Source organism: Rana temporaria, chromosome 4, assembly GCF_905171775.1.
Source record: "Rana temporaria chromosome 4, aRanTem1.1, whole genome shotgun sequence".
NCBI classification, from domain to species: Eukaryota; Metazoa; Chordata; class Amphibia; order Anura; family Ranidae; genus Rana; species Rana temporaria.
The window spans coordinates 232,380,417-232,396,382 of NC_053492.1; the positions used below are offsets into that span (position 1 = coordinate 232,380,417).

Here is a 15,966-nt window from a genome sequence, read left to right on the forward strand (position 1 = left end):
GAATTTGGACCTGAAATGGGGCAAAAACGCACAGGGCTCCTGTGCAAATTTGCATCAGAGCCGCAGCAGAGATATATGAATGGCTCCATAGAGAGCCGATCAAAATCTCCTGCTATTGCAAATTGGATGTTGAAACCCTGCATCCAATTCAAATTGTTTCAAGCAGAGAATTCATTTTTGGGACATTTCTACACACTCCTTCTACCTCAACTATGTCTAGTTATGTCTACGGCTTCTCTGAAGGTGGGTGACTGTGTTTGTCTTTATGTACTGTAGATTTGTGTATATTAATTTAAAAATAACTGTATAAATAGATTGATACAACTCTGTCACTGACTCCAAACCTTTTGAAAAGAGTTCATAGATTCTGGGAAGATTCTCCAGTATCACACATGCCTGTTCCAAGTCAGTGACATAACAAGTAAGGAGAGAAAAATAAGGATAACTCCATAGATCATACAATTCCAAGAACAGATCAGCAATGGCAGCACCCATATTTTTGTCCTAACATATTTGTTGTATCTATTCCTTTAGGATCCAGCCTAATTAGGGTTTATAAAGATTTTTTGCAGCTATTAGTCTTGCCCCCCTTACAGAGGCTTAGTCAATAGCAATACCATTCTGTTGGAACGCTAGCAGACTCAGCAACAGATTGTCTCTCAATAAGAAGGTCTCTGCCAAGTTGGCAAAGGCATATATTATGATAATTTCTAGCAAAGTTATTATTTCAGTTTAAGTTATATGGCAGATTAACATGACACCAGATCATGCATTTAATTTATTTATCTAATCTCAGCTCCTTCACATTTACATTGATTTAAGCACGGCCTTGCTGTCTGTCTGCAAATGGCATTCTGCAACCCTCTGCAATATTTTCACTGGTACATTAATTTAACCTACAACTGCTCATTTTCATCTATATTATTGAGAATAATTTACCATTCTGCTGTTTTAGGGTCCTTTCACACGTGCGGACCGTTTTTTAGGTCCGTTTTTTTCCTTCAGTTGATCCGTTTTTTCGTCAGGTTTTCATCCGTTTTTCATCCGTTTACATCCGTTTCCGATCCGTTTTCCGTCCGTTTATGTCCGTTTTTCATCCGTTTTTGCATCCGTTTTTACTTCCGTTTTTTTTTTTTTTTTTGTTTTAGCTTTATTTCATCAGCTTTTCAAGAATTTTCCCATAATTCTTTGTTTCCCCCAGCGTGCATTGTGCTTTCTTCTTGCTGTATATTAACAGCAGGCTGTTTGCTTCGTGATCAATCGCTGCACTTGCTTATAAGATGGATTTCGGGCAATATTGTGATGATGTGACATCATTTGTCATGTTATATTATATGAGGAGAGAAAAAAGCAGGACCAGAAACATGTCTGCGAGGAGACGCAGGTACTGGTCACATCCCATGCTGCTCAAGAGACCAACAGAGGGGTTTTTTGCTCTGCAATACGCAGATTTGCGACGGTACCCTCAAAAGTTTTTTAATTTCACCAGGATGAATCTTTCAACTTTTGATTATTTGCTAGAAAAGTTGCATCCAAGGTTATACCGGACAAACACAGAAATGAGACGTTCTGTGCCTCCAGAGGAGCGACTTCTCCTTACCCTCAGGTAAGCCAGCCAGCCTTTTTGCTTGATTATCCACTTGCTAACTGGGCACATAAATCCCCTTCGTTTCCAGGCGAAATTTCAGCTTCCCGCACTGCGTCGCTTTAACTGACAATTGCGCGGTCGTGCGACGTGGCTCCCGAACAAAATTGGCGTCCTTTTTTCCCCACTAATAGAGCTTTCTTTTGGTAGTATTTGATCACCTCTGGGGTTTTTATTTTTTGTGCTATAAACCAAAAAAGAGCGACAATTTAAAAAAATATATATATTTGTTTTACTTGTTGCTATAATAAATATCCCAATTTAAAAATAAAAACATTTATTTTTTCTCAGTTAAGGTTCATACGTATTTTTGTTAAAAAGTTATAGTGCCTACGAAATGGGGAACAGATTTATGTATTTTTTTTAATAGTAATGGCGGAGATTTGCAATTTCTTGGTCAAGGCTGCGATATTGCGACGGACGTATCGGACATTTTTGACACAATTTTGGGACCATTCACATTTATACAGCGATCAGTGCTATAAAAATGCACTAATTACTGTATAAATGTGACTGGCAGTGAAGGGGTTAACACTAGGGGGTGAGGAAGGGGTTAAATGTATTCCCTCATTGTTTTCTTACTGTGTGGGCGGAGGGGGGTGACTGGGGGAGGTGACCGATGCTGTGTCCCTATGTAATGGGACACACATCGGTCTCCTCTCTCCCTCACAGCACGTGGAGCTCTGTGTTTACACACCGAGCTCCACGTCCTGCTGTGTTACCGACGATCGCAAGTGTCAGGCGGACATCGCGGCCGCCAGGCACTCGCATCGGCTCCCAAGCGATGCGCCGGGCACGTTGTTTCCCCGCTGCTCGCCCCCAGTGGCGCGCACAGGGAACAACAACAACAGGACGTCCATAGACGTCCACCCGGCACTTGAGAGCCGCGCTGTGGACGTCTTTCGACCATAGCTTGGATCTCAAGTGGTTATGTCCTGTGTAATGTTGGATTCCTTTCATAATGGATTCCTTTCATAATATTTCTTCTATTCTTCACAGGTTTCTTGCATCTGGGGTATCTTGTACTTCCCTAAATCATTTTTTTTTGTTGGGAACCTCCACAATATCGGGAATTGTTCATGACACTTGTGAAGCTATATGGGAGGAGCTTCGATCCTCTGCAATGCCAGTTCCTGACACATCCATGTGGCAGGAAATCGCAAAAGGATTTTGGGAAAAAACACAATTCCCTAATTGTGTGGGAGCCCTGGATGGAAAACACATCAGAATCCAGATGCCACCTGGATCCGGCTCTCAATATTATAACTACAAAAAATATTTTTCCATTGTGCTAATGGCAATCTGCGACAGCAATTACCGGTTTGTAGCAGTGGATATAGGGGCATATGGGTCTAATGCAGACGCCAGAGTCTTTTCAGCATCACACATGGGGAGAAGACTACGGGAGGGACAATTTAATTTGCCATCTGAGAAACCACTCCCAGGAACTGAAGGACCAGATCTGCCACATGTTATTGTTGCTGACGAGGCATTTGGACTGTCCCACCATCTTTTAAGGCCTTATGCCAGGCACAATTTAACCAACTCGAAAAGAATTTTCAACTATAGGCTGAGTCGTGCAAGGCGCCTTATTGAATGCACCTTTGGGATTTTGAGCAGCAAATGGCGAATATTTCATTCCACAATACAATTGAGCGTGGAGAATGCCCAACTGGCAATCCAAGCCTGCTGTGTCCTCCATAATGTAATCCGGGAGAAAGAAGGGATTTCTTTTGAGGAAGAAGACGAGATCGACTTACCCTCTGTACGCTTTAACGCACAGCGACCCAACAATTCTGCCATTAACATGCGTGATCAATTTGCACATTTTTTTATGTCCCCTGAAGGAGAGGTTCCGTGGCAGTATCATCATGTGTAAAAACCTTCACGAGCCACTATAGTATGTGCACCTTGCTATCAACCATTTTTGAGCCCTTGATGCTAACCTGCATGTTCTTTGTTTTCCCACTGAAAATGATAATGGTGACTTCTATCAGTGTGTGTTTAAGCTGAGAATTTTCATTCTCCTAGTGTGATCATCACAGACCCTATGACCATCACATTATTTTATATCACTTGCAGTTGGTTTATATAGACTACAATAAAAAAATTACAGTTTCAAGCAGTCAATAATATTTATTTTGACCACACCATACATAAAGAACAAGTAAAACATAAGAAACATAGGTTAATATTAGACATTTTGCCAACGGGACGACTGGAAATGGGAATTATAAAATAACAAAATAAAAGTAAAATTAAGGAAGTTGATGGTAAAAGGGTCTAGGGGAAGGGGAATATGGATAAGGAGTAAAAGGTTGGGAAGTGGTGGGCTGGGAAGTGGAGGAGTCATTGGTGGGTTCTCGAAGTAGGGGTAGGAGATTCTGGGTAGTGGTGGCTGGGGCACGGGGATGGTGGGAGCTAAAGGGTTGTTGGTAGGTGTGCAATTGTGGTGTTTGCTCTGGTTGATAAGGCCTTTGTTGCTGCCTTGTGAACACCGGCATGGGTTCACCTGCCAGAGCAGCTTGGACGCACGCCCCCGTGAAGTTGCCAATGGCAAGATGGACCTCAATTTTCCGCTCGTCCGGAACTTGGTCCAAGAAAAACAGACTGTTTCTGAGAAAGTTGGCATTGACATGAGTAGGATCCAAGAACGGATCCTTCCTTTCAGGGACATCCTTTCTCATCGCCCTCATGTCCTCCATGAACGTGAGCATGGCTGCATCCATGTCCTTTTTTTTCGGGTGGCGTTTAGACCTTGAAGTCTGTACAGAACGTATCTGAGGGGTAGAACATTTATTAGTACATTTTATTTAGTCAAGCTTTCAGCAGAAGTCTTGAATATAGGATACTTACAGGCACACGTGGGGTATTCTCGGTGGCTGGATTAGTGTTCACCTCAGGACTTGGATTGGCCTCTGACAATGGCATATCCCCCGCAGCCTCCTGAATGGTATCCTCTGCATCACTGTCTACTTCCTCCTCACTCCCCGAGATGTTACTGGCAGTGCTGTAAAATATTTGTTGAGAGATGGATTAATGATCAATACCGAATAGTTATTACAATACATAGATCTATGTGTATGATTACTTTTGTGTTGAACCCTACACACCACTTTTACCTAGAATTGTACCTAGATTTAAAAGGCTTATCTGTAGGTGCAAGAAATATTTTCTAAACATACACGGTTTAGGAGATATTAGCAGAAAATATGTAGACAAGGGTTGATTGCGGTGATAAAGGATAGGAAAGAGGACCACTGTGTGGGCTTCGATCTCGGGTAAGTAATTCTTAATCACTTGACCACTGGGCACGAAAATCCCCTTATCACCGGACAAATTGTCAGCTTTCGGTGCTCTCACAATTGGAATGACAATTACTCAGTCATGCAACATTCTAACCATCTCAAATTTTTGCCCTTTTAATTTTTGGCGCTATAAAAGAAAAAAAGACTGAAAAAACTAAAAAAATAAAAAAAGTAGTTTCTGTCATATTAGCTGGTTATTTCTCACACACAGCATATGTATACAAAAAACTGCAAATCAAAACACATTATGCTCTTCATTGCGAGTATGGGTCCCCCCTCTCCTATCACACTGTACCGAACGGTGCAGCGAGGAGAAGGAGGAACCGGCGGCATGTAATGACGCCGGTTTGTTTACAAGTGATTGCGCCGTCATTGGACGGTGCGAGCACGTGGTAATGAGCCACTTTCATTGGCTCATTAGCGCGATCCATGTTGCTGCGGGTCCCGCTCTGGCGTGACGGTCTGATTGTCCTGGAGGACGTATATTGACGCCCTCCCAGATTAAGGGAATCGCCTTGTAGCCGTATTTCGGCTATAGGGCGATTATTAAGGGCTTAATAAGCTAGTATGCTTTGCATACTAGCTTATTAGGTCTTTGTCTTGTAGTGTTTTGTTTTTGGGAAAAAAGTCTACTTGCCAAATAATGTAATTTATGGGATAAGCAATTATTTCAATTACCTGTTTACGTCCATGACATTTTTTAAAAATAGGAGCATCTCATGAAATGGACCATGCTTTTTTTTCCTTCCTCCAGCTCCACTTCTGGTTTTCTCGTCGTCGGTTATTTCCCGCCTAAAACGGTCACGGAGAGACCTCCATCTAGTGGTGATTTGTTCTCCTGCAAAGGAACATTAAACACAATCAACTGATAGTACTCCAAAACACAAGTATACTTTTTGAAACACATATTAGGAATACAGTAGTATCCTTACAGGTGACGTGGCCAATGGCAAATAAAAAACTTGTGGCAGGTGACGTGGCCAGTGGCAAATACAAAACTTGTGGCAGGTGACGTGGCAGGTGAGGTGGCAGGTGACGTGGCCAGTGGCAAATACAAAACTTGTGGCAGGTGACGTGGCAGGTGAGGTGGCAGGTGACGTGGCCAGTGGCAAATACAAAACTTGTGGCAGGTGACGTGGCAGGTGAGGTGGCAGGTGACGTGGCCAGTGGCAAATACAAAACTTGTGGCAGGTGACGTGGCAGGTGACGTGGCCAGTGGCAAATACAAAACTTGTGGCAGGTGAGGTGGCAGGTGACGTGGCCAGTGGCAAATACAAAACTTGTGGCAGGTGACGTGGCAGGTGAGGTGGCAGGTGACGTGGCCAGTGGCAAATACAAAACTTGTGGCAGGTGACGTGGCAGGTGAGGTGGCAGGTGACGTGGCCAGTGGCAAATACAAAACTTGTGGCAGGTGACGTGGCAGGTGACGTGGCAGGTGAGGTGGCAGGTGACGTGGCCAGTGGCAAATACAAAACTTGTGGCAGGTGACGTGGCAGGTGACGTGGCCAGTGGCAAATACAAAACTTGTGGCAGGTGACGTGGCAGGTGAGGTGGCAGGTGACGTGGCCAGTGGCAAATACAAAACTTGTGGCAGGTGACGTGGCAGGTGAGGTGGCAGGTGACGTGGCCAGTGGCAAATACAAAACTTGTGGCAGGTGACGTGGCAGGTGAGGTGGCAGGTGACGTGGCCAGTGGCAAATACAAAACTTGTGGCAGGTGAGGTGGCAGGTGACGTGGCCAGTGGCAAATACAAAACTTGTGGCAGGTGACGTGGCAGGTGAGGTGGCAGGAGACGTGGCCAGTGGCAAATACAAAACTTGTGGCAGGTGACGTGGCAGGTGACGTGGCCAGTGGCAAATACAAAACTTGTGGCAGGTGACGTGGCAGGTGAGGTGGCAGGTGACGTGGCCAGTGGCAAATACAAAACTTGTGGCAGGTGACGTGGCCAGTGGCAAATACAAAACTTGTGGCAGGTGACGTGGCCAGTGGCAAATAAAAAACTTGTGGCAGGTGACGTGGCAGGTGAGGTGGCAGGTGACGTGGCCAGTGGACAGTACACAACTAGTGGCAGGCATATGAATGCTGACATATGGATAAACTACAGGTTTTATCATGCCAACCCACCCCCATTCCACATACTGCTTACCACGTATCCTGCGCTTCTTGGTGCTCAGTGTTCTCCAGTCAGGTGTCACCATTTCATAAATTTCCTCCCAGCGCAAACTAGTGAGATGCTTGTTGCTGTATTCAGCGCATCGCTTGTCCCACAAAGCAGGGCGATCTTGCACTAGTTGGATGAGGTGCTCCTGAGAAACATCCTTTGCCATCTTGATTTTCTTGTTTTTCCCTACAAATCTCTTACAACAAAATCTCACCAGGCACTAGACAACATGTGCTGCATAAAACACTTCCCGGGTCAAAGGGTATTGAAATATATGCAGAGAGCATGCATATTATTAAAGTTTATTGAATTTTGAAATTTTTTCAATATTTTGACAAAAAAACTGATCTGAGCGGAACGGATGTTAAACGGATCGTCCGTTTACATCAGTTTTTCGTCCGTTCCGTTTTTTGAACGGAAGAAAAAATAGTGTTTCTTCCGTTCAGAAAAACGGAGCTTGACTGAGACGGATGTAAACAGACGTTAGCGGATGGACATCCGCTAACGTCCGCTATCCCATAGGAAATCATTGTGGTCCGTTTTTCATCCGTTAACGGACGGATGAAAAACGGAAAACGGTCCGCACGTGTGAAAGGACCCTTAATTGCTCATAAAGCTTTATGGCTCTGACCTGTCCTAGAGTGAAAGTTTTCTCTTTCATCCACATCTCTCTTATCAGTTCTTAACCACTTGCCTGCTGGGCACTTTTACCCCCTTCTTGCCAAGGCCAATTTTCAGCTTTCAATAATGTCATACTTTGCAGGACAATTGTGAAGCCATGCATCACTGTAAAAATATGACATTTTTATTTATTTTATTTATAATTTTGTTTTGGTGGTATTTAATCACCACTAGGTTTTTTATTTTTTGCTAAACAAACGAAAAAAGGCCAACACTTTTGAAAAAAAATATTTCCCTAGTTTATGTTATAAAATTTTGCAAACAGGTAATTTTCTCCTTAACTGATGGGCACTGATAGGCTTCACTGATGCGCACTGATGATGGGTACTGATAGGTGCCACTGATAGGCATCACTGATGGGCATTGATAAGTGGCACTGATGAGGAGGCACTGATTATCAGCACTGATTATCAGCACTGATGAGCACTGATTGGCAGCACTGATGGGAACTGATTGGCACTTATAGGCAGCACTGATGGCCACTGTTGGGGCTGCACTGATAATCAGTGCCCTGATTATCAGTGCAGATGTCCCCTTTCACACTAGCCGGTTACCAGTTCTCTCCTTTCCTCACGCTGTGACAGCGTGAGGAAAGAAATGCTGATAACCAGCAAATGTGTTTACATCGTGATCAGCTGTGATTGGACACAGCTAAACACATGTAAAGAATCGTTGTGATTGGCTCTTTACCCTGATCTGTGATCAGTGGGGGGTGCGATCATGGGAGGACGTCAAATGACACCCTCTCAGAACTGGCTAATCGCACTTTAGCCGTCATTTTGCTATAGCGCAGTCGGCAAATGGTTAATTGGCACTCATCCCCACCCCATATACCTATAAATTAGGAACAACTCTTAGAGCCAGCCACACATGGATCAAAATTCAGCCAGTTCTGCAGGGACTGGACACATTTTGATCCATGTATGAGCACGCTGGTTGGACAACCCTTGGGTTGCAATGCAGTAAAATGCCTGTCACCTCACACTGTCAGATTTCAGTCTAAAAGTAACATAACACCAGAATAATTAACACAGACAATATAAAATACAACAATATAGTGGCGTGCAATAAGCACCTGTCTACAAGCCTAAGCCGCTGCAACATAACAACTCAACTTTTACCATCTCTATCAACTCATCTCCACACATTTTTTATCTTTTGCAACACTGGCCACTTCTTTTTGTTGTATTGTAACTATACTGTTTCCCTTCAGATTGTAAAATCATGGACAATATAAAATACAACAATATAGTGGCGTGCAATAAGCACCTGTCTACAAGCCTAAGCCGCTGCAACATAACAACTCAACTTTTACCATCTCTATCAACTCATCTCCACACATTTTTTATCTTTTGCAACACTGGCCACTTCTTTTTGTTGTATTGTAACTATACTGTTTCCCTTCAGATTGTAAAATCATGGACAAACTGTTGATGCTATATACATTCTTTATACAAATAACAGGAAGAATTAAACTTAAGCCTTTAAATAATGTATATGTAGTCAAGCCACAACACTTCCTTGTAGTATGCACACAGAACTCCACATATATAAGACTGGATATGCACTTACCATGACGAAACATGTAGGGGGCGGAGTGTGATGCTGTCAGTTGGATTGGCTGGAAGCTGTGAGCAGTGAACAGCTGAGCAGCTGGAGGCTGGCATATTTACTATTTACATTAGACTATCAATCCAGCAATACAGCTATACATATGTCCTTTTGTTTTTTTGTGCTTGGTCTTTTGAACGTTTGTGATTATATTTTTACAATTTAAAGTTATTTATAGCTTTTTTTTGGCTTCTACGTGCTCATCCTGGGATTACTAAGTGCAAGGTGGAGGTGCTTTAAGCCTGTACAAGCTGTTTGCCTTTTCTGTAACAATATAGGCATGCACTCCTAGTAAGTGCATTTCTTAAGTGTGGTGAAGGGAATACTTTGGGATATACTGAAGATTATTATGGTGGTTGAAATTTTAGGACAATATGCCATTGGACTGCATGCACATATATTTTATTGAGAGCGTGCTTACATGGATTTTTGACTGTGATCTTGTCATATTTAGAGGCCTTTTGTATTATATGTTTTTACTTCTTTAGGAGCAATTTAATTGTTTACAAATGTTATAATTGCTGTATAAAATTTGATATATTTATACATACGACTTGCAGTGCCTCATTTTTTTTTTTTCAAATGTTTTTTATTGTATTTTTCAAAGATACACAATAAAGCACAAATAAGAGTCATAACAATACAACAGTTTCTTAGTCATACTATGTGTTCAACAGTGTGCCTGGGTAGGCTTCAAATTATCATTTTACTAAACAGTAACCATATAGGGCCTTAGTCCAGTTGGATAGTGGTCAGATGCTTAAACAAGTAACTAGCAATCCCTGTTTACCCCAACGGGATCATGCTGTAAACAAGGGATTATGGCTCATTATCTTATATTATTTAATAAAATCAAAATTAACATAAAGGGGTATCAAGGGAAGGAGGGGAGGGGAAGGTGAGTAGGAAGTTATCTTTTACATCCGGTCTAGTTTAGGAGTGTAGTCGTTCAGGAACACACTTAATAATTATTAAAATTCTTCAGAAAATTTGAGGCCCTAGGATGAGTAATCCATTCATTCCAATTTTTAATGAATTTACTTATGGTTCCTTTCCTATGTGCTAACATTAGCTCATAGTGAGCCTGAGTATTGAGTCTCTGGACAACATCAGATAAGTTAGGTGCTAAGGTAGATTTCCATAGTTTTGTTATGGTGAGTCTCGCTGCTGTAAGGAAGTTGGCAACTATAGTTCTAAATTGAGGAGGATAGACATCTAGATTTAAACCTAGTAGGGCTAATTCAGGTGTGAGTATTTTTAGATTACCAGTGAAGGATGCGATAAAGGAGGATACATTATTCCAGAAGCTAGATAAGGTTTTACAATCCCAGAGGGTATGTAACAAATTGCCAGTGTGGGATTCACATCTCCAGCATATGGGGGAGGAGCTAGGGAATATTTTGGATAGTCTGTAAGGGGTCAAATACCAGCGGTTTAGTATTTTCTGGGCGTTCTCCCAATGTTCTACACATGCAGAAGAAGAACTGTTAATATGGATGGCTTTTTGCCATTCTTCCCACGTAAAAGTTTGTGATAGATCCTTCTCCCATTTAATCATATTTAAAGTTTTGGTTTGAATTGGAAAAGATGAAAGTAGTTTATATATATGGGATATGCCTCTCTTCCCACTTATTTTATAGGAAGTGAAGAATTCCCACAGCGCCCTAGGGAGTTCCACACTTTTCTTTGGGTCAAAGTTTTTATTGAACGGTTTGGCTATGAGTTTATTCGTTATTTTATGTATGTCATCGGGTGATAGCTGATCAAAAAAATTGATTCCCTGTTTGGACCAGGGTGTGGTAGTAATTCTTACTTTACAGTAATCGATTACTCCTAGTGGTATTGGCATTAGGACTGGGTTACATGTCGGCTGTAATTTTGTTAGAGCAAACTTCCAGGCTGCCAGAGTAGCTCTAATTGTTAGGAAGTTGGGTGTATTAATTTTTGGTAGAGCATAGCAGGCCATGGAAAGGGAAAATAGATCCTTCCCTTTAGACACTTCTCGTTCAATGTTCAACCATAATTTATCATTTGAATATCTGAACCAGTATCTCATTTGATCAAGGAGTGAGGCGAAGTAATATAGGCGTAAATCTGGGAGGTTTAGGCCTCCTTTAGCTTTAACCAATGACATAGTAGATAAAGCAATTCTAGGTTTCTTTCCCAACCAGACCAAGTTGCTCAATTTCGAGTTAATTTGTGTGAAAAATTTAGTCGGTAATGGGATGGGGAGGGAGCGGAAGTAATATAGAATTTTTGGTAACGTCTTCATTTTAAAGGCTGCTATTCTTCCAATCCAAGATAGTTGTGTCTTTTTAATAGACTGTGTATCTTGAGTGATTTGAGTTAATAAGGAGGGATAATTTGCTTCATACAGTTTATTAGGTGGGTAAGTAAGTTGAATCCCAAGATAGGTAATGGAGGGGTTGTCCCAATTGTAGCTAGATTGTTGTTTTAGTTTAACAACTAGGTCTGGCGGGATGTTCATAGGTAGTACAAAACATTTACTATGATTAATCTTATAATAAGAGACTGATCCAAATTTATCTAGGATAGCGGTTACCTCTTCTAGTAGTGTGTCGGTAGCAGATAAAGTTAAAAGAACGTCGTCCGCGAATAATCCCAATTTATGTTCTATTTGACCGACCTTGATTCCTACGATATTGGGGTTAGATCTGAGAGATATCGCCAGTGGTTCAATTGCTAATGAGAATATAATGGGTGATAAGGGGCATCCCTGTCTAGTACCGTTTGAGAGACTAAACTGTTTAGATATACTTCCCGATGTAAATACCCTAGCAGATGGTGTAGTATAGAGAGACATTATGGCTTCAAAAATAAATCCTGTGAGACCAAATTTCTTAAGGGCTTCCGCTACATATCCCCAGTGCACTCTGTCGAATGCCTTCTCCGCATCCAGTCCGAGAAGCAGAGAAGGCATCCGACCGCGCTCTACATGGCTAAGTAGATTAATCATCCGTCTGGTGCTATCCGGGCCTTGACGTCCCTTCACGAATCCAACTTGATCTGGTTCAATCAGATAAGGAGTAATTTCTAATAGTCGATTAGCTAGAACCTTAGCAAAAAATTTTAAATCAGAATTAAGTAGCGAGATAGGTCTATAATTAGTTGGAGAAGTCGGGTCTTTCCCTTGCTTTGGTATTGTGATGACAATTGCTTCAAGCATTTCCTTAGGGAATGAGCGGGTGTTGACAGCTTGATTAAACAATCTGGTCAAGTATGGAGAAAGCATATTTTCAAATGCCTTAAAGTATTCACTAGATAGGCCATCTGCACCGGGCGCTTTATTTAGTGGTAACATTGAGATTACTTTTTTGATTTCATTTACTGTTATAGGATCATTTAATTTTTCTAATGTAGCGGAATCTACTGTAGGGATGTTAAGTTTATCAAGAAATTGGGTTATATCTTTTAGGGTTGGTTGGGTGACAGTATGATCTTTTTTTAGATTATATAGGCCCTCATAGTATTCTGCAAACGCATCAGCTATACTCTGTGGGTTATACAATACTTTTCCTGACTTGTGGTGAACAATTTCATGGATTTTCTGTTTGTTCTGTCTAATACGTAGTTGCATGGCAAGTAACTTACCCGCTTTATTTCCTTGGGAGTAGTGGTTTAGTTTTAGTTTTTTGAGGTATTTTTCATGATCAGAGATCAAAGTCGCTCTAAGCTCGTGTCTGGCTTCATTAAGTTGTTGGAGGAGGAGGATGTGTTTGGGGGCTAGCTTGTGTTCCTTCTCTAATTTGTCTATTTTCACTAATAGATTATTTACCTCCTGTGACCGCCTTTTTTTTTCCCTAGACGTCAATTGTATCAGCATTCCTCTGGAGAAAGCTTTGTGGGCACACCATATACTAGAGATAGAGACTTCGTCGTTGTCATTAAATTTAAAATATTCTTCTAGTCTTTCCTTTATCTCTGCCAGAGCTCCTCTATGTGACAAAATATATGTATTGTTCCTCCAAAGAACATGCTTCGAATTTTGTTGGGCTAGATCAATAATTAAAGAGATTGGAGCATGGTCAGACCATGTTATGTTATGTATATGGGCATCTGTGGTTTTCTGGAGGAGAGCTCTGTCAGTGATGAAGAAGTCGATCCTAGAATAGGATTTATGGACATTTGAATAAAACGTAAAGTCCTTTTCTGTTGCGTGGAGACACCTCCAAGGATCATGGAGGTCTTCTTGTGAGAAGATGTTCTTCAAACCTCTTCGTTTGGATTGGATCCCTTTAGTGGTGTCCAGAGTAGGGTCCATCGTTGCATTAAAGTCCCCACATAAGATAATATTGCCTTTTTGTATTTTCTTTGTTATTGTGATAACTTTTTGAAGGAATTGTTGTGGGTTCCTATTTGGTGCGTAGATATTGACTAATGTTAGTATTGTATTTTCAATCTTTGCAACCAGTATTACATACCGACCTTGTTGGTCAATTTTTGAGTCCAAAAGTTGAAAGGAGATTGAATCCTTGATGATCATCAGGACTCCTTTTTTTTTCTTACTGTTGTGAGATGCGAAGATATGCGGGAATTTAGGGTGTGAAAATTGAGGAGGGTTGTCTCTTGCAAAATGCGATTCTTGAATGCAGAGTATGTCGCATCCGAATTTTAGGGCATCATTCCATAGGGCTTTTCTTTTGAAGGGGCTGTTGAGGCCCTTCACATTTAATGAGAGTAGTTTTAGATTAGGCATAGCGAATAATTTTCATATAGATGAATTGTATATGTATCGAATGTAGTAAAGGCAAAGCGTGTCCATCGACTACATAACTTCCATGAAAAAAGAAGATTGTAAGATATTGCTTGTGAGGGGGGGAGGGAAGGAAATTAGGATCATGGTCAAAAACAGAGACAAAAACAAAAAATAACATGTAAAAACAAGCGAGTTGTCGAGCAACTCTTGTGTGCATAAATGTGTGCACTCTCGTTGTGGGGGCTTTGTTAATCATAGATCAGGGGTTCAGGATTCATGTGCCTGAGGAACTTAGGCCATGATAAACTGGAGAGAAAAGAGACAAGAATTTTTATACCGGCGGTTGTGTCATCCATGACTGACATTCCAAGGAGCGGTCAGTTTTTCTTTGGTGGTTCCATCGATCGGGGTACTTTCATCATTTGGGAGTAGATTCCATTTTTTCAGAATCTTGAGGCCATCTTCCAGTGTGTGTATTGTATGAGACATGTTATCTTTTTCCACAGATAGTTTGGTTGGAAAACCCCATCTATAAATTAATTTGTGGTTTCGAAGTATTTTGGTGATCGGATTCAGGTTTTTCCGCGCCAAGATAGTAGCTTGGGAAAGATCGGAGTATAGGATAATTCCCGCGTAGGGGTCTGGTAGTGGTGCATGGTGTCTTGCAAAATGCATTAGCATGTCTTTTGTCTGGAAAAAATGGATCTTGGCGATCACATCTCTTGGAAGTTTCGCTGCGATGTGCGAGGGCTTAGGAAGTCTGTGAGCTCTGTCGATCACTAGATCTTGTTTTTGCAATGAGGGGATAAGGTCCACGAACATTTTTTGCAAAAAGATTCTTAGGTCATTATTTTTTACGTTTTCAGGGATGCCGCGGAATTTAATATTGTTTCGCCTAGACCTATCTTCGAGGTCAGACTTTAAGCTTCAGTTGTCTGACTTCTTCCTCAAGAGCAAAATGGTCATCAACTAATTCATTATGGGCGTCAGTGAAGTCAGTCATTTTGTTTTCAATATAATCCACTCTTTCACCCAAATCTCCTATTTCCGCTTTAGATTTTTGCATAAATGCTCTCATGTCATGTTGGATCGCTCCATGCAATGATTTTAGCATTTCCTTCATATCAGTGTCAAGCATTGCTTTGCCAGAGGTGGGAAAGGAGTCCAATTTTACCTCATAGGGGTTAATATCAGCATCAGAATCACAGTCTATTTCAATGTCACTTACTTTATCTCCAGATGACACTTTTCTCCTTTGTTTTACAGGGCTGATGAAGTCTGATTCAAAGGCTTCATTTTGTTCCTTCTCAGGCTGCTGCAGCATCAGAGCCTGTGTCTTTCTCCTCACAGAGTTGCCTGGCAGCTGGTCTGTGTGTGTGAGGGAGGAGGCGCCATCTTTTTCCTGAGTGGATTCAGCCGGACTGATAAACAACCCCAATTTGCGGGGTTTCTTGCGGGAATTACGTTTCTCCATAATGCTGGAGATGTTCTCTGTCCTCTCCGGATCGATACTGTGTCCTCGGGCGCGCTTTTCGTCGCTGCTAGCCGCTTCAGGAAGGTATTAGAACATGGAGCTCTAGCAGTGAGCTTCCATACAGATTCCCTGCTGGCCACGCCCTCTGCAGTGCCTCATTTTAAAGCTGTAGGTCCCATCTGTCATAACTCACCCTCTGACATATACAATGTATCACAGTGGGGTTGATTTACTAAAATGCGAGAGTGCAAAATCGGGTGCAGATCTGCATGGTAGCCAATCAGTGTCTAACTTCAGTTTGTTCATTTAAGCTTTGGCAATGAAATCTGGAAGCTGATTGGTTTCTATGCAGAGCTGCACCAGATTTTA

The 15,966-nt window shown here is 41.7% G+C and overlaps 1 protein-coding gene across 1 annotated transcript; it reads right to left on the minus strand.

Moving 5' to 3' along the window:
• Nucleotides 1-3,761: 3,761 nt before the first annotated feature.
• On the minus strand, nt 3,762-5,949 carry LOC120937053. The gene is made up of 3 exons (XM_040349993.1): nt 5,632-5,949; nt 4,502-4,655; nt 3,762-4,425 (listed from the first exon to the last, which is right to left on the minus strand). Exons 1-3 carry the CDS (start codon nt 5,667-5,669, stop codon nt 3,904-3,906), a joined length of 714 nt encoding a protein of 237 aa, XP_040205927.1. The 5' UTR covers nt 5,670-5,949; the 3' UTR covers nt 3,762-3,903.
• Between the last annotated feature and the right edge of the window lie 10,017 nt (nt 5,950-15,966).